The sequence below is a fragment of the Tachyglossus aculeatus genome, chromosome 1 (assembly GCF_015852505.1).
Source record: "Tachyglossus aculeatus isolate mTacAcu1 chromosome 1, mTacAcu1.pri, whole genome shotgun sequence".
Taxonomy (NCBI): domain Eukaryota; kingdom Metazoa; phylum Chordata; class Mammalia; order Monotremata; family Tachyglossidae; genus Tachyglossus; species Tachyglossus aculeatus.
In genome coordinates, this window is record NC_052066.1 from 70,610,614 (window position 1) to 70,631,946 (window position 21,333).

A 21,333-nucleotide genomic window follows, 5' to 3' on the forward strand; every position below is an offset into this window, starting at 1 on the left:
CACTGTTGGGTAGGGACTGTCTCTATATGTTGCCAACTTGGACTTCCCAAGCGCTTAGTACAGTGCTCTGCACACAGTAAGTGCTCAATAAATACGATTGATTGATTGATTGGTATTTGTTAAGCACTTACTTTGTGCCAAGCACTATGGCAGATACCAGATAAACAGGTCCCCACCCGGGGCTCACAAGTCTAAGCAGGAGGAGAACAGATATTGAATCTCAACTTGGCAGATGAGGGAACTGAGGCACAGAGAAGTGAAGTGACTTGTCCAAGGTCACACAGCAGGCAAGTGGCAGAGATGGGATTAGAAGCCAGATCCCCTGATTCCCAGGCCTCTGCTTTTTCCACTTGGCCATGCTGCTTCCCAGAGAGCAAGTCATTTCTTTTCTGGGGTCTTGAAAAATTTTATTTGAGAGGAAAAGTGAAACTGTCTCCTCAACTGTGCTATATGACTATCTTCTTTCTTCCAATTTGGCAGTACTCTACTTTTGAGATATTTCCACTATATGATCCAAAATATACTGATTTATAAATTTTCTTTATGCTTTATTTACTCTAACCTAATCAAACTACATAAATACAACCCAGAACTTTCTCAGTTTCCTCTCGTACCTCTCTACTTTCCTCTCTACTTATATGTCCTGCCGACACCTCAAACTTCGTATTTCCAAAACAGAATTCTTCATCTTCCCGCCCAAACCCTGTCCTTTTCCCTTGCCTTTCCCATCATTGTAGACATCATCACTATCCTACCTGTCTCAAAAGTTCATAACACTGGCATTATCCTCGACTCATCTCTCTCATTCAACTCACATATCCAATCTGTCAAATAAAATAGACACTTCATTGCATAGCGTGGCTGGCAGAATTTTAGACGTGTGACTGGTCATACAACTGTGTGTCTTATATGCCTTGCCTTCATTCCTTATTTTCCCACCTTCCTGATAGTTCCAAAAGATAGCCAGATCATTTTCTGATTCTACATGCTATCTTCACAGAACCTTTAAAATCTGCTCTTTCCTCTCCATCCAAACAGTTGGAGAAGCAGCGTGGCTCAGTAGGAAGAGCCTGGGCTTTGGAGTCAGAGGTCAGGGGTTCAAATCCCGGCTCCACCGACTGTCAGCTGTGTGACTTTGGGCAAGTCACTTCACTTCTCTGGGCCTCAGTTCCCTCATCTGGAAAATGGGGATTAAAACTGTGAGCCCCCCGTGGGACAACCTGAACACCTTGTAACCTCCCCAGCGCTTAGAACAGTGTTTTGCATATAGTAAGCGCTTAATAAATGCCATTATTATTATTATGTTGACCAACCAATCAGTGGTATTTATTTAGCACTTCCTGTGTGCAGAGTACTATCCTGCCTTGACCACTGCATAAAGCTTCCTCGATGACCTGCTTGCCTTTCCCCTTCCCGGTCCCTGTTTCGCTATGCTGCTCAGATCATTTTTCTAAAGAACTGCTCACTCCACATTTCCCCCCTCCTCAAAAACCTCCTAATGGATGCCCATGCGACACCATATCAAAACAGAAACTCTCTACCAATGGCTTTGAAGCACTCAGTTGCTGATTTCCTACCTACAAAGCAGCAACACTTCATGATCTAAAACCAACCTACTTACTGACTGTTCCCTGATCTCGTCTAGCTCACTGCCCACCCCTCTCCCCATGTCCTCCTTCTGGCCTGGAACTCCCTCCCCTTTCCATTTACAAAATACCACCCCTCTCCCCACCTTCAGAGTCTTACTAAAATCACATCTCCTCCAAGAAGCCTTCCCCGACAAAGCCCTCATTTCCCCTACTCCCTCTCCCTTCTGTATCACCTATGCACCTGGATCAATCAATCAATCAATCGTAGTTATTGAGCACTTACTGTGTGCAGAGCACTGTACTAAGCGCTTGGGAAGTACAAGTTGGCAACATATAGAGGCAGTCCCTACTCAACAGTGGGCTCACAGTCTAGAAGGGGGAGACAGAGAACAAAACCAAACATATTAACAAAATAGGATCTGAATCCTTTGAGAACTTGGTATTTATGCATCCTCAGTCCCATCACACTGGGGTGGAGTAATTATTCCACTCTGATACTCTGATAGTAATTATTCCACTCTGATCAGATCACCACCCTGGTGATCTGATATTTATTTCAATGTCTACCTCCCCCTCTAGACTGTAACTCCTTGTGGGCAGGGAATGTGTCTACCAACTCTGTTTACTGTACTCTCCCAACTGTTTAGTACAGTGTTCTGCACACAGTAGTAAGCACTCAAAAAACAGCATGGATTGACTGATTTTGGTTTTTACGCTCACTGTGTGCCAGGCACTGTACTAAGTGCTGGGGGAGAACAAGCTAAGCAGAATGGATACAGTCCCTGTCCCACATGGGGCTCACAGTCTCAATCCTCATTTTAGAAATGCGGTAACTGAGGCCCAAATAAGTGACTTGCCCCGAGACAAGTGGTGGAGCAGGGATTAGAACCCAGGTCCTTCGGACTCATTCATTCATTCAATCAAATTTATTGAGCGCTTACTCTGTGCAGAGCCCTGTATTAAGTGCTTGGGAGAGTACAATACAACAATCAACAATCAATCAATCAATCGTATTTATTGAGCGCTTACTATGTGCAGAGCACTGTACTAAGCGCTTGGGAAGTACAAATTGGCAACACATAGAGACAGTCCCTACCCAACAGTGGGCTCACAGTCTAAAAGGGGGAGACAGAGAACAGAACCAAACATACCAACAAAATAAAATAAATAGGATAGAAATGTACAAGTAAAATAAATAAATAAATAAATAATAATAAATAAATAGAGTAATAAATATGTACAACCATATATACATACATATACATATACATACAATATGTCAACAGACATATTCCCTACCCACAACAAGCTTACAGTCTAGAGTTGGGGAGACAGACATCAATACAAATTAATAAAATTACAGATAGGCACATAAGTGCTGTGGGGCTGGGAGTGTGGAGGTGGATGCACAACCACTGGAGTTTTTTGAGGAGTGGGGTGACATGTTCTGAACGTTTTTGTAGAAAAATGAAGAAGTAAGTAAATAGAGTGGGGAGAGACAGGAGGCTGGGAGGCTTGATGTAGTAATCCAGGTGGCATGATGAGTAATTGTATTAACATGGTAGCAGTTTGGATGGAGAGGAATGGCGGATTTTTCCTACGTTTAAAATCTTAGGCCCGTGTTCTATCCACTAGCCCACATTCGATTGATCGATTCAGGCAAAAATGAAAACAGTGCTTTCAGTGCCAAGCACTGTTCTAAGCACTGGGGGAGATACAAGGTAATCAGGTTGTCCCATATGTGGCTCACAGTCTTAATCCCCATATTCCAGATGAGGTAACTGCGGTACAGAGAAGTTAAGTGACTTGCCCAAAGTGACACTGTTGATAAGTGGTGGAGCCGGGATTAGAACCCATGACCTCTGACTCCCAAGCCCTCGTTCATTCCACTGAGCCACACTGCTTCTCTGTTTTTTAGAACAGTGCTTGGCACATAGTAAGTGCTCAACAAGTACCATCATCATCGTCATCATCATCCGCTCCTCTGCCGCTAATCTCCTCACCGGGCCTCGTTCTCGCCTGTCCCACCATCGACCCCCCGCCCACACCATCCCCCTGGCCTGGAATGCCCTCCCTCTGCCCATCCACCAAGCTAGCTCTCTTCCTCCCTTCAAGGCCCTACTGAGAGCTCACCTCCTCCAGGAGGCCTTCCCACACTGAGCCCCTTTCTTCCTCTCCCCCTCGTCCCCCTCTCCATCCCCCTCATCTTACCTCTTTCCCTTCCCCACAGCACCTGTATATATGTATATATGTTTGTACAGATTTATTACTCTATTTATTTATTTATTTTACTTGTACATATCTATTCTATTTATTTTATTTTGTTAATATGTTTGGTTTTGTTCTCCGTCTCCCCCTTTTAGACTGTGAGCCCACTGTTGGGTAGGGACTGTCTGTATATGTTGCCAACTTGTACTTCCCAAGCGCTTAGTACAGTGCTCTGCACACAGTAAGCGCTCAATAAATACGATTGATTGATTGACTGAATGAGTGAATGAATACTATACACCAGTAAACATACTCATTTAGTTAGTTGCTTATCTTTATTACTCTTCTATTTTTTTGTACCTAATTGTGTGTGTGCGTATTTGTGTGTAAAGATATACATATATATGTTTATATGTGGCTCAGTCATGGGTTCAAACCCCAGCTCCGCCAGTTGTCAGCTGTGTGACTTTGGGCAAGTCACTTCACTTCTCTGGGCCTCAGTTCCCTCATCTGTAAAATGGGGATGAAGACTGTGAGCCCCCCGTGGGACAACCTAATCACCTTGGAACCTACCCAGCGCTTAGAACAGTGCTTTGCACATAGTAAGTGCTTAATAAATGCCATCATCATCATTTCCTGCCCACAATGAGCTTACAGTCTAGCGTTTCCTCAAGGGTCCCCTTCTTCTTCACCTGTTTTTCTAACTTCACCCATATTCTCTTCCTTCCCAATTGTTCCCCTGAAGATTTCTCCCCTACTTTTGAAAGCTTAACCCCTTTACCTGGGCCTTAGACCCTTATTCCTTCCCACTGGTTGAAAAGCCCTTTCCCCCTCTCCCTCTTTGATTCTCTTTTCTGCTAACTTCAACCTCTCCCTCTCTGAAGACTCCTCTCTCTGCTTTCACCTGCCCAAGCCTCCCCTATACTAAAAAAAAAAATAGCCCTTGACCCCACCACAGTCTCCAGCTATCATGCTCTATTCCCTTTTCCATTTCCTGCTGAATTCTTCTTCTCATCGACTCCCAGCAATCTGAATTTCATCCTCTTTACCGATACCACATTCGCTAAGGTTTCTGGTGAAATGCCTAAGTTAATTAATAGTGAATGGTCTCATCTTTCTAATCCTCCTTCACCTTTCTGTTGTTTTCAACATATTTGACAATCCCGTCCACCGGGAAACTCCCACTGGCTTTTGACATAGAGGCGCAATATGTCTTCTATAATTGTAAATATTGTAAATATTCTAAATATTCTTCTAAATATTGCCTTCTTCAATAGGTCTTCTATGCCTCACACCACCTCACCTCCTTCTCAATTTTCTTTGTAGGCTCCACTCATTTTCCCCTCATTCTTTACCCTGAGTGTTCCTCAAACCCAGCCGCTACCCTCCTTTCCACATTCATTCTCAAAGAACTCATCAGCTCACAATTACTCAATCAGTGGCTATTTATTGATGATGATGAAGATGATGATGATGATTATGGTATTTGTTAAGCGCTTACTCTGTGCCAGGCACTGTTCTAAGCGCTGGGGGAGATACAAGGTGATCAGGTTGTCCCACGTGGGGCTCACAGTCTTAATCCCCATTTCACAGGTGAGGTAACTGAGGCTCAGAGAAGTTAAGTGACTTGCCCAAGGTCACACAGCAGACACGTGGCAGAGCCGGAATTAGAACCCATGACCTCTGACTCCCAAGGCCGGGCTCTTTCCACTGAGCCACGCTGCTTTATTGAGCACTTACAGTGCGCCGAGCACTGTACTAAGCCCTTAGACGAGCACGATACAACAGAGTTGGTAGACACATTCCCTGTCAGGATGGCCAAGAGGTTTAAGGCCCTGGGTTCAGGTTGCAGTCTCCCCTGGAGGCGTGGGTTTGAATATAGCCTCTGACATCCGGGTATTTTTCCAGCACTTAGTACATCATCATCATCATCAATCGTATTTATTGAGCGCTTACTGTGTGCGGAGCACTGGACTAAGCGCTTGGGAAGTACAAGTTGGGAACACGTAGAGACAGTCCCTACCCAACAGTGGGCTCACAGTCTAAAAAGGGGAGACAGAGAACAAAACCAAACATATTAACAAAATAAAATAAATAGAATAGATATGTACAAGTAAAATAAATAGAGTAATAAATATGTACAAACATATATACATATATACAGGTGCTGTGGGGAAGGGAAGGAGGTAAGATGGGGGGGATGGAGAGGGGGACGAGGGGGAGAGGAAGGAAGGGGCTCAGTAGTACAGTGCCTGGCACACGGTAAGCGCCTAACAAATACCATAAAAGAAAAAACAAGTTTACAATCTAGAAGGGGGTTTGCAATCTAGAGGGGAGGCATTTAATCCCTATTTGACAGGTGTGGAAACGGAGGCACAGGTAAGTGAAGTAACTTGCCCAAGGTCACCAGAGAGCAAAGTCACTTAACTTCTCTGTGCCTCAGCTGCCTCATTTGTAAAATGAGGATTAAGACTGTGAGCCCCATATGGACCATGGACTGTGTCCAACCTGATTAGATTGTACCTACCTCAGCGCTTAGTACATTGCCTGGCACATAGTAAGGACTTAAATACTAATTTTTTAAAAAAGTAAAGGAGCTGGGATTAGAACCCAAGTCTCTTAACTCTCAGGGTCACCCTTCCCACACAATCTCACCACGCCCCAGGTCTCTCCTCTTTTAAAACCCTTCTAAATAATCACTTTTTCATGCAGCATTCCCTGATCCCTAAACATCCCAGTCTCACTCTCCTCTCAGCCACTTTGGCATTGATGAACCATCTTATGTACATATTTATTTATTAGTTGGTGACTGATTTTTCCACTGAGGTTTGCTATTTTTGCCTATTTCATTTTCTTTTAACTATTTACATTTGTCGGCTTATGTGGGTTGGTCTTCCCCCACTAGATCATACATTTTTTGAGGCCAGGGTGCAATGCTTATAGTTCTTTCGAATATTCCCCAAGGCCAGAGTACGGTGCTCTGTACGCAGTAGGCACCAAATAAAGACTTTAGCGGAGATGATGATGATAAGGCAAAATATATCTTAATAGCAATGTACTGACGGCAGGGATTTTAGTTTTGCTTCACAAACTTCCTAATATATCTACATTAAATGGGCTGGAACAGAATTAGATGATCTACTGCTTCGATGAAATCGTTGAAAAGTAGTAGGAATATCTGAATTCTAGACATCCTTGGTTTAACAGGATCTATGTGTAGGATCATTTTCCTCATGTTTAAGTACTGGGAAGGCATTTCCACTATTTTTCATATACTCCACTACTCCTAATAGTGAGCTGATGATTTTTTAAAATGTAATATAAGATGGAGTACTATTCATTCACTTAACCAGATTTATTGAGCGCTTACTGTGGGCAAAGCATTGTACTAAGCACTTGGGAGAGTATGATATATGATACAACAATAAAGAGACACATTCCCTGCCCACAGCCCGCTTACGGTCTAGCTCACATTTGCTGCATATTTTAGGAAATGTCATAGTGCTCGCTTCTAGGCTGTGAGCCCGTTGTTGGGTAGGGACCGTCTCTAGATGTTGCCAACTTGTACTTCCCAAGCGCTTGGTCCAGTGCTCTGCACACAGTAAGCGCTCAATAAATACGATTGAATGAATGAATGAATATTTGTCCAGATTTATTACTCTATTTTACTTGTACATATTTCCTATTCAATTTATTTTGTTAACGATGTGCATCTAGCTTTACTTCTGTTTAATCTGATGACTTGACACCTGTCCACATGTTTTGTTTTGTTGTCTGTTTCCCCCTTCTAGACTGTGAGCCCGCTGTTGGGTAGGGACCGTCTCTAGATGTTGCCAACTTGTACTTCCCAAGCGCTTAGTACAGTGCTCTGCTCACAGTAAGCGCTCAATAAATACAATTGAATGAATGAATATTTGTACAGATTTTTTTTCTCTATTTTACTTGTACATATTTACTATTCTATTTATTTTGTTAATGATGTACATCTAGCTTTACTTCTGTTTATTCTGATGACTTGACACCTGTCCACATGTTTTGCTTTGTTGTCTGTCTCCCCCTTCTAGACTGTGAGCCCACTGTTGGGTAGGGACCGTCTCTATATGTTGCCGATTTGTACTTCCCAAGCGCTTATTACAGTGCTCTGCACACAGTAAGCGCTCAATAAATACAATTGAATGAATGAATGAAAAGAAGCCATCCATGAATTCCTAACAAGCCCCTAAAATAATATTGGAAAAATATTGTTTCCTTGGGATTTTAGATGCATGCTGGGGCAGAGGAAAGAAGGAAGGTTTTACTTTTTCTTTGTGTGCCGGCTACTGGGAAGTTGTAATGGGGAATTGGCCCTCCAGAGGGGAAAAAAAAGGAAACCATACCTGCCAGAGGATCCCAGAAATGAAAGCAATAGTGATTGTGCAGACAGCAGAGCACCCTCCCCTACTTCAAAGGCTTATTGAGCACGCACCTCCTCCAGGAGGCCTTCCCAGACTAAGCCCCTTCCTTTGCACTTCTCCGACGCCCTTCTGCATCACCCTAACTTGCTCTCTTTGTTCTCCCCCCTCCCAGCCCCACAGTACATATCTGTCATTTATTGATTTGTATTGATGTCCGTCTCTCCCTTTCTATAATAATAATAATGGCATTTTTTAAGTGCTTACTATGTGCAAAGCACTGTTCTAAGCGCTGAGGAGGTTACAAGGTGATCAGGTGGTCCCAAGGAGGGCTCACAGTCTCAATCCCAATTTTACAGATGAGGGAACTGAGGCCCAGAGAATTGAAGTGACTTGCCCAAAGTCACACAGCTGACAGTTGGCGGAGCCGGGATTTGAACCCATGACCTCTGACTCTAAAGCCCGGGCTCTTTCCACTGAGCCAGGTTGCTTCTAGACGCAGTTCTCGTTGTGGGCAGGGAATGTGCCTGTTTATTGTTGTATTGTACTCTCCCAGTTGCTCAGTATAGTGCTCTGCACACAGTAAGCATTCAATAAATACAACTGATTGAACGGATCAATGAGTGAAATAAATCTATAACAGTACTGAGTCACCTGCAGTTTGAAGGTTGTCTTTCATAGTCAAAGAAACCACCAACGGCAAAGTTCACCTATGAACGCGTCTGTGTGGCTGACGAGATCAGAGAGGAACCCTCAGTGGCAGCCGCACTGTCCACAGAAAAAAGCTATCTGTTGTCATGTTGTATCTGTTGTCATGTAGAGAAGCAGTGTAGCTTAGTGGCAAGAGCCTACTTGGGAGTCAGAGGACGTGGGTTCTAATCCCGGCTCCGCCACTTGCCTGCTGTGTGACCTTTGGGTGAGTCACTTCACTTCTCTGGGCCTCAGTTCCCTCATCTGTCCGATGAGGACTAAGACTGTGAGCCCCACGTGGGACAACCTGATTACCTGGTAACTATCCAAGCCCTTAGAACAGTGCTTGGCACACACTAGACGCTTATCAAATTCTATTATTATTATTATTATGTTGTTGTAATGCTTACTGTCAATCAATCAATCAATCAATTGTATTTATTGAGCGCTTACTGTGTGCAGAGCACTGTACTAAGCGCTTGGGAAGTACAAGTTGGCAACATATAGAGACGGTCCCTACCCAACAGTGGGCTCACAGTCTAAAAAGGGGGAGACAGAGAACAAAACCAAAACATACTAACAAAATAAAATAAATAGAATAGATGTGTACAAGTAAAATAAATAAATAAATAAAGTAATAAATATCCGTCTCTATATGTTGCCAACTTGGACTTCCCAAGTGCTTAGTAAAGTGCTCTGCACACAGGAAGCGCTCAATAAATACGACTGAATGAATGAATGAATGAATATATACATATATACAGGTGCTGTAGGGAAGGGAAGGAGGTCCTGGCTCTGTTTTCTCTTTTGCCTCCTTGTCTCTTGTTGCCTTCGAAGCTCTCGATCAAGAAGAGCTACTCTTTTCTTGGTAGCAATCAATTAATGGTATTTATTTAGCACACACTGTGTGCAGAGCACTGTACTAACAGCTTGGGAGAGTACAATCTCAGAGAGTTGGTAGGCATATTCCCTGCCCACAGTGAGCTTACGGAAATGCCCTTTGCTAGTCCCTCCTCAACAACTGACTCGCAGTTTTCAGCTGGGATCAATCAATCAATCGTATTTATTGAGCGCTTATTGCGTGCAGAGCACTAAGGGCTTGGGAAGTACAAGTTGGCAACATATAGAGACAGTCCCTACCCAATAGTGGGCTCACAGTCTAGAAGGGGGAGACAGAGAACAAAACCAAACATATTAACACAATAAAATAAATAGAATAGATATGTACAAGTAAAATAAATAGAATAATAAATATGTACAAACATGTATACATATATACAGGTGCTGTGGGGAAGGGAAGGAGGTAAGACAGGGGAGATGGAGAGGGGAACGAGGGGGAGAGGAAGGAAGGGGCTCAGTCTAGGAAGGCCTCCTGGAGGAAGTGAGCTCTCAGTAGGGCCTTGATGCAGAACTGACTGAGGCTTTGTTTGACCGTGTCCTTAAAATCCTTCCTCAGCCCTCCTTGCTTTCAATTTCTCAGCCACGGTTTTCCATACAGCAGCTGCTTGGGTATCCTGCTACTGATGAGACGATGCTAGAGCACGAGTAGCCTAGTGAACAGAGCACAGGGCTCGAAGTCAGAGAGTCATGGGTTCTGATCCTGGCTCCACCACTTGTCTGCCGTGTGACCTTGGGCCCATCACTTCCACTTCTCTGTGCCTAGTTCCCTCAACTGAAAAATGGAAATTAAGACCGGGCGCCCTACAGTGGGACGGGGACCGAGTCCAACGCGATTATCTTGTATCTACCCCAGCACTTAGAACACTGCCTGGCACAGCTTAAGTGCTTAGCAAATACCATAATTATTATTATTATTAGCATTCATTCATTCAGTTGTATTTATTGAGCGCTTACTGTGTGCAGAGCACTGTACTAAGCACTTTGGAAGTACAAGTTGGCAACATATAGAGATGACCCCTACCCAATAGCAAGTGGTGAATGTGTAGTGGGTTGCAGGAGGGGTGGCCTGCAGAATTAAAATCATATTTATTTATAAATATTTATAATAATATAATAATATATAATAATAATAATAATAATAATTTATTTATTTTATTAATGATGTGTATATAGCTATAATTCTATTTATTCTGACGGTACTGACACCTGTCTACTTGTTTTGTTTTGTTGTCTGTCTCCCCCTTCTAGACTGTGAGATCGCTGTTGGGTAGGGACCGTCTCTACATGTTGCCGACTTGTACTTCCCAAGCGCTCAGTACAGTGCTCTGCACACAGTAAGTGCTCAATAAATATGATTGCATGAATGAATGAATGAATGAGAGGAAGTAGGTGGCTGAGGATCAGCAGTAACACTGAATATCGGATACTGAAGTCCCAGAGGTTCGATTTAAGTGAGTAGGAGGGAGGAGGAAAAGGTGACAAAATGGCTCGGAAAATCAGAAGTAGAGGTATACTCCAGATAAATAACAAGAAAGGCACACTAACGGTCAAGTCGGTCTCCTAGCTTTGAAGCCACGTTCAGCACAAAATGACTGTGCTGGGTGAAACATTTGTGAGAATGGACAAAAGGGTACCCGAACAGCTCCTTTGAGCTGAAATTTGGGAACTAAAATTACGGAGGACATCATCATCATCATCATCATCAATCATATTTATTGAGCACTTACTGTGTGCAGAGCGCTGTACTAAACACTTGGGAAGTACAAGTTGGCAACATATAGAGACAGTCCCTACCCAACAGTGGGCTCACAGTCTAAAAGGGGGAGACGGAGAACAAAACCAAACATACTAACAAAATAAAATAAATAGAATAGATATGTACAAGTAAAATAAATAAATAAATAAATAAATAGAGTAATAAATATGTACAAACATATATACATATATACAGGTGCTGTGGGGAAGGGAAGGAGGTAAGATGGGGGGATGGAGGGGGGAAGAGGGGGAGAGGAAGGAAGGGGCTCAGTGTGGGAAGGCCTCCTGGAGGAGGTGAGCTCTCAGTAGGGTCTTGAAGGGAGGAAGAGAGCTAGCTTGGCCGATGGGCAGAGGGAGGGCGTTCCAGGCCCGGGGGGTGACGTGGGCCGGGGGTCGATGGCGGGACAGGCGAGAGCGAGGTACGGTGAGGAGATTAGCGGCGGAGGAGCGGAGGGTGCGGGCTGGGCTGGAAAAGGAGAGAAGGGAGGTGAGGTAGGAGGGGGCGAGGGGATGGACAGCCTTGAAGCCCAGGGTGAGGAGTTTCTGCCTGATGCGCAGATTGACTGGTAGACACTGGAGATTTTTGAGGAGGGGAGTAACGTGCCCAGAGCGTTTCTGGACAAAGATAATCCGGGCAGCAGAGTGAAGTATGGATTGAAGTGGGGAGAGACATGAGGATGGGAGACCAGAGAGAAGGCTGATGCAGGACAGAAAAAACTCTCTAAGGATCTTGGAAAACAAAGCCTCCGAAAAGGCCACAATAGGGTTGAAAATTGGTAACCAATTACTGCATTCAGCAGAGGACATTACAATGAAGAAAGGAGCAGCACCTTGTTTATCAAATGCTTAGAAATGATCACTAGCTAAAGGGGCAAAAGTGAAAACACGGCTAGGAGCTGCAAACAGTAAACATTTTTCATTCATTCATTCAATCGTATTTATTGAGCGCTTACTGCGTGCAGGGCACTGTACTAACCGCTTGGAAAGTGCAAGTTACGACAGCACAACACAGGGCAGTCTTCCTGTATGAGCGTTGCCGGCAGGTGTACAGGTCCAGCATCGGCCTTTCTCTCTCTCTCTTTCACTCACACACACATGAATTTCACCATTAGTGGCACCTTCCTTGTGTGTATATATGTACATATCTATAAATCTATTTATTTATATTAATGCATGTTTACTTATTCGGATGTATATATCTATCTATAATTCTGTTTATTTATATTGATGCCTGTTGTTTTGATGCTTCTAGACTGTGAGCCCACTGTTGGGTAGGGACCATCTCTATATGTTGCCAACTTGTACTTCCCAAGCGCTTGGTACAGTGCTCTGCACACAGTAAGCGCTCAATAAATACGACTGAATGAATGAATGGTGAGCCCACAACAAGCTGCCTTACCAGTGACTGTTTGTGACCCCGTGAAAAACAGTAAGGAAGAGACTTTGCAAAGGCGCTGATGGGCTTTACTTGAGGCAGGGGATTGTGAGCATGTGGGGGCAGATCAAGGGGGGAGACGGGGCTTTTTCTCCCTCTTCTACCCCGTAACCGGCCTGGATCGATCAATGACTGCCACGCAGAGCCACAGTTGCCATGCCTAAGGCAGATAAAAGGCAGTTGCACCTGCAGTTCAGATGAGGGAACTGAGGCCCAGAGAAGTGAAGTGACTTCCCCAAGGTCACACAGCAGACAAGTGGCAGAGCCGGGATTAGAACCCATGACCTCTGGCTCCCAAGCCCGGGCTCTTTCCACTGAGCCACACTGCTTCTCTATGCTTTGCTGCTTCAGTAACCTTGGTGATCAGAGGTGTGGTTTGACTTCTACTACATGTCACTGAGGCTCCCCCAGTCCAGGGAGATCCTGGTTGATAATGATAATTCATTCACTCAATCGTATTTATTGAGCGCTTACTGTGTGCACAGCACTGTACTAAGCGCTTGGGAAGTACAAGTTGGCAACATATAGAGACGGTCCCTACCCAACAACGGGCTCACAGTCTAGAAGGGGGAGACAGACAACAAAACAAAACATGTGAACAGGTGTCAAGTCATCAGAAAAAACAGAAATAAAGCTAGATGCACATTCTCCCCCTCCTCCCCCTCTCCATCCCCCCGCCTTACCTCCTTCCCTTCCCCACAGCACCTGTATATATGTATATATTTGTACGTATTTATTACTCTATTTATTTATTTATTTTACTTGTATATATCTATTCTATTTATTTTATTCTGTTAATATGTTTTGTTTTGTTCTCTGTCTCCCCCTTCTAGACTAATGATAATGATGGTATTTGTTAAGCACTAACTATGTGCCAAGCACTAAGCGCTGGGGGGTGGATAAAAGAAAATTAAGTTGTCCCACATAGGGCTCACAGTCTTAATCCCCATTTGACAGATGAGGTAACTGAGGCACAGAGAAGTTAAGCGACCTCCCCATAGTCACACAGATGACAAGTGGCAAAGCCAGGATTAGAACCCATGACCTTTGACTCCCAAGCCCGGACTCTTTCCACTGAGCCAACCAGGGGCTTGTGACACCTTGCACATAAAGGGCTACTACACCTAATTTTTTTTTAACATCTTCTATATGTCCCAAGAGCCTAATTTAGTACCTGTACAGAGTACCGATTCAATAATAATGCTACTTTTGAAGATGACGATGGACACATCACTAACTTAATATAAGATCGTAGGTAAGTGACTTTTCCTTTCAGTGTTTCTACTTCCATTAAAACGGAAATGGTAATAGCATTTACTTGTATCACTGGAATACAGCCAAGAGTATAGTAATGATATTCATTTTGAAAAATATCTCAAGCCCTTTAGAATTGTGGAAGCATGTAAGTGATGAGTACTATGACTACGCTTTTACACTTTTTTTTCCTCTCCCCTGAAATGTAGAGAAGTTTTAAAGACTCTAATTGCAAGATCCATCAGGTCTTCTAGAAAAGTCTAAATGCAGACTTTTAGCATTTAGACATTTAGCATTTTAGCATTTAGCATTTAGCACTTAGTCTAAATGCAGACTAAGTAGCAGACTTTTTTTTGCCAGGGTCAAAGCTAAGATACTTTGATTCTCCTTATTTTTTTAGATTTAAACACTGCTCCCTTTCCTAGATAGCAGGACTAATTAATTATTATTAATATTATTATTATGGCATTTGTTAAGCGCTTACTATGTTTCAGGCACTGTACTCAGCGCTGGGGTGGATTCAAGCAAATTGGGTTGGACACACCCCCTGTCCCACATGGGGATCAGAGTCGCAATCACCATTTTACAGATTAGGGAAGTGAGGACCAGAGAAGGGAAGTGACTTGCCCAAGGTCATACAGCATTCATTCATTCATTTATTCAATTGTATTTATTGAGCGCTTACTGTGTGCAGAGCACTGTACTAAGTGCTTGGGAAGTACAAGTCGGCAACAGATAGAGACGGTCCCTACCCTACAACAGGCTCACAGTTTAGAAGGGGGAGACAGAGAACAAAACAAAACGTGTAGGTGGGTGTCAAAATTGTCAGAATAAACAGAATTATTGCTATATGAACATAATTAACAAAATAAATAGAATAGTAAATATGTACAAATAAAATAACTAGAGTAATAAATCTGTACAAATATATACAAGCACTGTGGGGAGGGGAAGAAGGTAGGGTGATGGGGGGAGGAGGAGAGGAAAAGGGGGCTGAGTCTGGGAAGGCCTCCTGGAGGAGGTGAGCTCTCAGTAGGGCTTTGAATGGAGGAAGAGAGCTAGCTTGGCAGATGTGTGGAGGGAGGGAGGGCATTCCAGGCCAGGGGAAGGACGTGGACCGGGGGTCGACAGCAGGACAGGTGAGACCGAAGCCCAGTGAAGAAGTTAGCAGCGACAGAGGAGCGAAGGGTACGGGCTGGGCTGGAGAAGGAGAGAAGGGAGGTGAGGTAGGAGGGGGCGAGGGGATGGACAGCCTTGAGGCCCAGGGTGAGGAGTTTCTGCCTGATGCGCAGATTGATTGGTAGCCACTGGAGATTTTTGAGGAGGGGAGTAACATGCCCAGAGCGTTTCTGGACAAAGATAATCCGGGGAGCAGCATGAAGTATGGATTGAAGTGGGGAGAGACACGAGGATGGGAGATCAGAGAGGAGGCTGATGCAGTAATCCAGTTGGGACAGGATAAGAGACTGAACCAGCAAGGTAGCGGTTTGGATGGAGAGGAAAGGGCGGATCTTGGCGATGTTGTGGAGGTGAGACCGGCAGGTTTTGGTGACGGATTGGATGGGTGGGCTGAATGAGAGAGCAGAGTCGAGGATGACACCAAGGTTGCGGGCAGACAAGTGGTGGAGCTGAGTTCAGAACTTATGCCCTCCTGATTCCCAGGCCCACGCTCTATCCACTACACCATGCTGGATGGGTGAAATGTTTTAAAAATGCTGCAGCAGTACTAATTAACAACTTGATCTAAAATGAGTAGCAAGTGATCACACTTCCCCCCTTCAAAGCCCTACTAAAGGCTCACCTTCCCAGATTAAGCCTCCCCTTTTCCTCTGCTCCTCCTTCCCTCCCCATCACCCCAACTCGTTCCCTTTGCTCTACCGGCCTCCACAGCACTTGTGTATATATGTACATATTTATAATTCTATTTATTTATATTAATCATCAATCATATTTATTGAGCGCTTACTGTGTGCAGAGCACTGTACTAAGCGCTTGGGAAGTACAAGTTGGCAACACTTAATGATGAGCATATATCTATAATTCTATTTAGACTGATGCTTCTGATGGCTGTTTACTTGTTTTGTTGCCTGTCTCCTCACTTCTAGACTGTGAGCCCGTTTTGAGCAGGAATTTTCTCTACTTGTTGCTGAATTGTACTTTCCAAGCACTTAGTACGGTGCTTTGCACACAGTAAGTGCTCAATAAATATGATAGAAAGAAAGGAAAGATTAGAGCATCTGCAAACAAGAGATTTCAACTTTCAGTTATTGATCCCTTGGGTCTTCGAGGTACAAAGGCCAAACAATAACGTGGCATGCTTGGAGGATCATCAGCAAAATGGCATTCTCAGGGCAGGACTGCCCGGGAATCCTGAGAAGCCTCGGGAGCCCCTGGCTACCTCGACAAACTCTGGGGAATATGACCAAAAGTGCTCTGGTTGTTTGCAGTTTAATTTTAGGCCCGTCTTTTTCCTTTGAGACTTTACGACCTCTCTTTTCTCCTTGCCTTCACAGAATTCCTTTTGCGGGCACTTCCATCCATCACATCCTGCCATAAAGAGCCAGTTCAACACATTTCAGCATCTTAGATCATGGGGGGAGAAGCGGGAGTCAAAGAGAAAAGAGGCTTCCCTAGTCTCTTAGGTTACCTACCACTGTGTCCTTTTGACATCATCAGCAATCATCAATCGTATTTATTGAGCGCTTACTGTGTGCAGAGCACTGTACTAAGCGCTTGGGAAGTACAAGTTGGCAACATATAGAGACAGTCCCTACCCAATAGTGGGCTCACAGTCTAAGAAGTGGGCTCACAGTCTAAAAGTGACAGTAGGAAGTAGTGTGGCCTAATGGAAAGAGCACTGGACTGAAAGTCAGAGGACCTCAACTTCTCTGTGCCTCAGGTTCCTCAACCATAAAATTGCAATTCAATACCATGTTCTTCCCCCACGTTCATAGACCGTGAGCCTCATGTGGGAAAGGGATTGCCCACTGTTGGGTAGGGACTGTCTCTATATGTTGCCAACTTGTACTTCCCAAGCGCTTAGTACAGTGCTCTGCACACAGTAAGCACTCAAATACGATTGATTGATTGATTGACTGTGTCTGATCTGATAAACTTGTATCTACCCCAGCGCTTTGAACAGCAGCATGGTGTACTGGATAGATCATGGGCCTGGGCATCAGAACAGCATGGCTTCCAATCCCAGCTCTGCCACGTGTCTGCTTGGTGACCCCGAGCAAGTCACTTCACTTCTCAGTACCTCAGTTGTTCCCTCATCTGTAAAATGGGGATTAAGACTGTGAGCCCCCCGGGGGACAACCTGCTCACCCTGTAACCTCCCCAGTGCTTAGAACAGTGATTTGCACATAGTAAGCGCTCAATAAATGCCATTATCATCATCATCAGTTCCTCATCTGTAAAATGGTGATTATGACTGTGAGCCCCGCATGGGACAGGGACTGTGTCCAACCCAATTTGCTTGTATCCACCCCGGCGCTTAGTTCATACATAATAATAATAATAATGGCATTTATTAAGCGCTTACACTTAATACTTGCTTAAGCAAAGCCCTGTTCTAAGCGCTGGGGAGGTTACAGGGTGATCAGGTTGTCCCTCGTGGGGCTCACAGTCTTAATCCCCATTTTACAGATCAATCAATCTATCAATCAATCATATTTATTGAGCGCTTACTGTGTGCAGAGCACTGTACTAAGCGCTTGGGAAGTACAAGTTGGCAACATATAGAGACAGTCCCTACCCAACAGTGGGCTCACAGTCTAAAAGTGGTAAAATGATTCAATTTTAGGTAAAATTTGAGGTAAAAGATGAGGTAACTGAGGCCCAGAGAAGTTAAGTGACTTGCCCAAAGTCACACGGCTGACAATTGGCAGAGCCGCGATTTGAACCCATGACCTTATGTTGCCAACCTGTACTTCCCAAGCGCTTCGTACAGTGCTCTGCACACAGTAAGCGCTCAATAAATACGACTGATTGACTGATTGATTGACCTCTGACTTCAAAGCCCGTGCTCTTTCCACTGAGCCACGCTGCTTCTACTTAGCACGTAGTTAGTGCTTAAATACCACAATTATCATCATCATCATCATCATTATCAATCGTATTTATTGAGCGCTTACTATGTGCAGAGCACTGTACTAAGCGCTTGGGAAGTACAAATTGGCAACATATAGAGACAGTCCCTACCCAACAGTGGGCTCACGGTCTAAAAGGGGGAGACAGAGAACAAAACCAAACATACTAACAAAATAAAATAAACAGAATAGATATGTACAAGTAAAATAAATAAATAGAGTAATAAATATGTACAAACATATATACATATATACAGGTGCTGTGGGGAAGGGAAGGAGGTAAGATGGGGGGATGGAGAGGGGGATGATGGGGAGAGGAAGGAAGGGGCTCAGTCTGGGAAGGCCTCCTGGAGGAGGTGAGCCCTCAGCAGGGCCTTGAAGGAAGGAAGAGAGCTAGCTTGGCGGATGGGCAGAGGGATTGGGGGCATTCCAGGCCCGGGGGATGATGTGGGCCAGGGGTCGATGGCGGGACAGGCGAGAACGAGGTACGGTGAGGAGATTAGCGGCAGAGGAGCGGAGGGTGCGGGCTGGGCTGGAGAAGGAGAGAAGGGAGGTGAGGTAGGAGGGGGCGAGGGGATGGACAGCCTCATTATTATTATTATTATTATTTGACACAGAGTAAGCCTTTAACAAATACCATTAAGCTGTTTTCCGTATTTTCTGCAGCAACAAAACAACCTTTGTTTTTCCACCATGCTTTGGGACGTATTAAAAGTTATGTGTTCAAAAATGTACATGTTCAACAGTAGATGGGTGCTTCCTTAACCGGCTGTTCCTCTTGAAACAGAATCCCAAGCGCTTTGGGTTTCCACTTACCACCTTGCCGGTAACGGTGGCTTCTAGGGAATCGACCAGCTCGGCAGTGACTACGATGAGATTCCGGTAATCCGTCTGGATTTTGTTGAACTCTCTCAGGTGGGTCATGGTCCTCTGATCGGCTTCGACCAGCTGCTGGTGGAGCTGCTGCAGCATTTCTAGAGAGGATTTACGTAAAAAAAAAAAAAAAAAGATGACAACTTACTCGATTTGGGAGGAAAGTGAAAACAACGAAGTTACACTTCCTCGAACTTTATCATCATCATCATCGATCGTATTTATTGAGCGCTTACTATGTGCAGAGCACTGTACGAAGCGCTTGGGAAGTACAAATTGGCAACATATAGAGACAGTCCCTACCCAACAGTGGGCTCCCAGTCTAAAAACTTTATCTCAACACCGCCCTCTCCACTGAGTCAACCTTATTTATTAATAATAATAATATTATTAATAATAATAAGCCCCCTTTTCCTCTCCTCCTCCCCATCCCCCCGCCCTACCTCCGTCCCCTCCCCACAGCACTTGTGTATATATTTGTACAGATTTATTACTCTATTTATTTTACTTGTACACGCGCGCTGCACACGTCCCACCCGGCGCTGGTGGGGAGGAGGAGGCGGACGAATTCATTCATGCATTTATTCCATCGTATTTATTGAGCGCTGATTGTGTGTAGAGCACATGGCTCAGTGGAAAAAGGCCCCTCGGAGAGCTCACCTCCTCCAGGAGGCCTTCCCACACTGAGCTCCCTTCTTCCTCTCATTCATTCATTCATTCAATCGTATTTGTTGAGCGCTTGCTGTGTGCAGAGCACTGTACTAAGCGCTTGGGAAGTACAAGTTGGCTCTCCCCCTCCTCCCCATCCCGGCTCCGCCAATCGTCAGCTGTGGGACTTTGGGCAAGTCACTTCACTTCTCTGGGCCTCAGTTCCCTCATCTGTAAAATGGGGATTAAGACTGTGAGCTCCCCGTGGGACAACCTGATGACCTTGTAACCTCCCCGGTGCTTAGAACAGTGCTTTGCACATTCCCCCTTTTAGACTGTGAGCCCACTGTTGGGTAGGGACTGTCTCTATGTGTTGCCAACTTGTACTTCCCAAGCGCTTAGTACAGTGCTCTGCACACAGTAAGCACTCAATAAATTCAATTGATGATGATGATAGTAAGTGCTTAATAAATGCCATTATTATTATTATTATTACTATTCTATTTATTTTGTTAATGATGTGCATCTAGCTTTAATTCTATTTGTTCTGACAATTTTGACACCTGTCTACATGTTTCGTTTTGTTGTCTGTCTCCCCCTTCTAGACTGTGAGCCTGTTGTTGGGGAAGGACCGTCTCTATATGTTGCCGACTTGTACTTGCCAAGCACTCAGTACAGTGCTCTGCACACAGTAAGTGCTCAATAAATACAATTGAATGACTGAATGAAATGAATGAATAATAATGTCGGTATTTGTTAAGCGCTTACTAGATGCCAAACACTGTTCTAAGCACTGGGGTACATACAAAGTAATCAGTTTGTCCCACGTGGGGCTCACAGTCTCCACCCCCATTTCACAGATGAGGGAACTGAGGCACAGGGAAGTTAAGTGACTTGTCCAAGGTCACACAGCTGGCAAGTGGCGGAGCCGGGATTAGAACTCACGACCTCTGACTCCCAAGCCCAGGCTCTTTCCACTAAGCCAGCACTTACTGCCTGCAGGGCACTGTACTAAGTGCTTGGAAGAGTACAATATAATAACAGACACATTCCCTGCCTGCAATGAGCGTACGGTCTAGAAGGGGAGACAGACAATATAAAAAAAATAAATTACTGCTATGGACATAAATTCTGTGGGGGTGGAATGGGGGATTAATTAATTAATGTTGGTATTTGTTAAGAGCTTACTATGTGCAAAGCACTGTTCTAAGTGCTGGGGTAGATACAAGGTAATCAGGTTGTCCCACAAGGGGCTCACAGTCTTCATCCCCATTTTACAGATGAGGGAACTGAGGCCCAGAGAAGTGAAGTGACTTGCCCAAAGTCACACAGCTGACAAGTGGTGGAGCTGGGATTTGAACCCACGGCCTCTGACTCCAAAGAGTCAGGGTAACACAGAAGGGAGTGGGAGAAGGGGAAAGGAGGAGGGCTTAGTCAGGGAAGGCCTCTTGGAGGAGATGTGCTTTGCCTAAGGCTTTGAAGTGGTTTTTTGAGTCATT

At 44.5% G+C, this 21,333-nt stretch overlaps 1 protein-coding gene across 2 annotated transcripts in view; it reads right to left on the reverse strand.

The window, feature by feature from the left end:
* The window catches only part of ARMC9 (armadillo repeat containing 9), a 260,953-nt gene that overhangs the window by 180,211 nt on the left and 59,409 nt on the right, over positions 1 to 21,333 (reverse strand). For both annotated transcript variants that reach the window (XM_038768825.1, XM_038768738.1), the window contains exon 8: positions 19,130 to 19,287. In XM_038768825.1, coding sequence (XP_038624753.1) covers positions 19,130 to 19,287 — 158 coding nt within the window. The remainder of the gene's footprint in view (positions 1 to 19,129; positions 19,288 to 21,333) is intronic.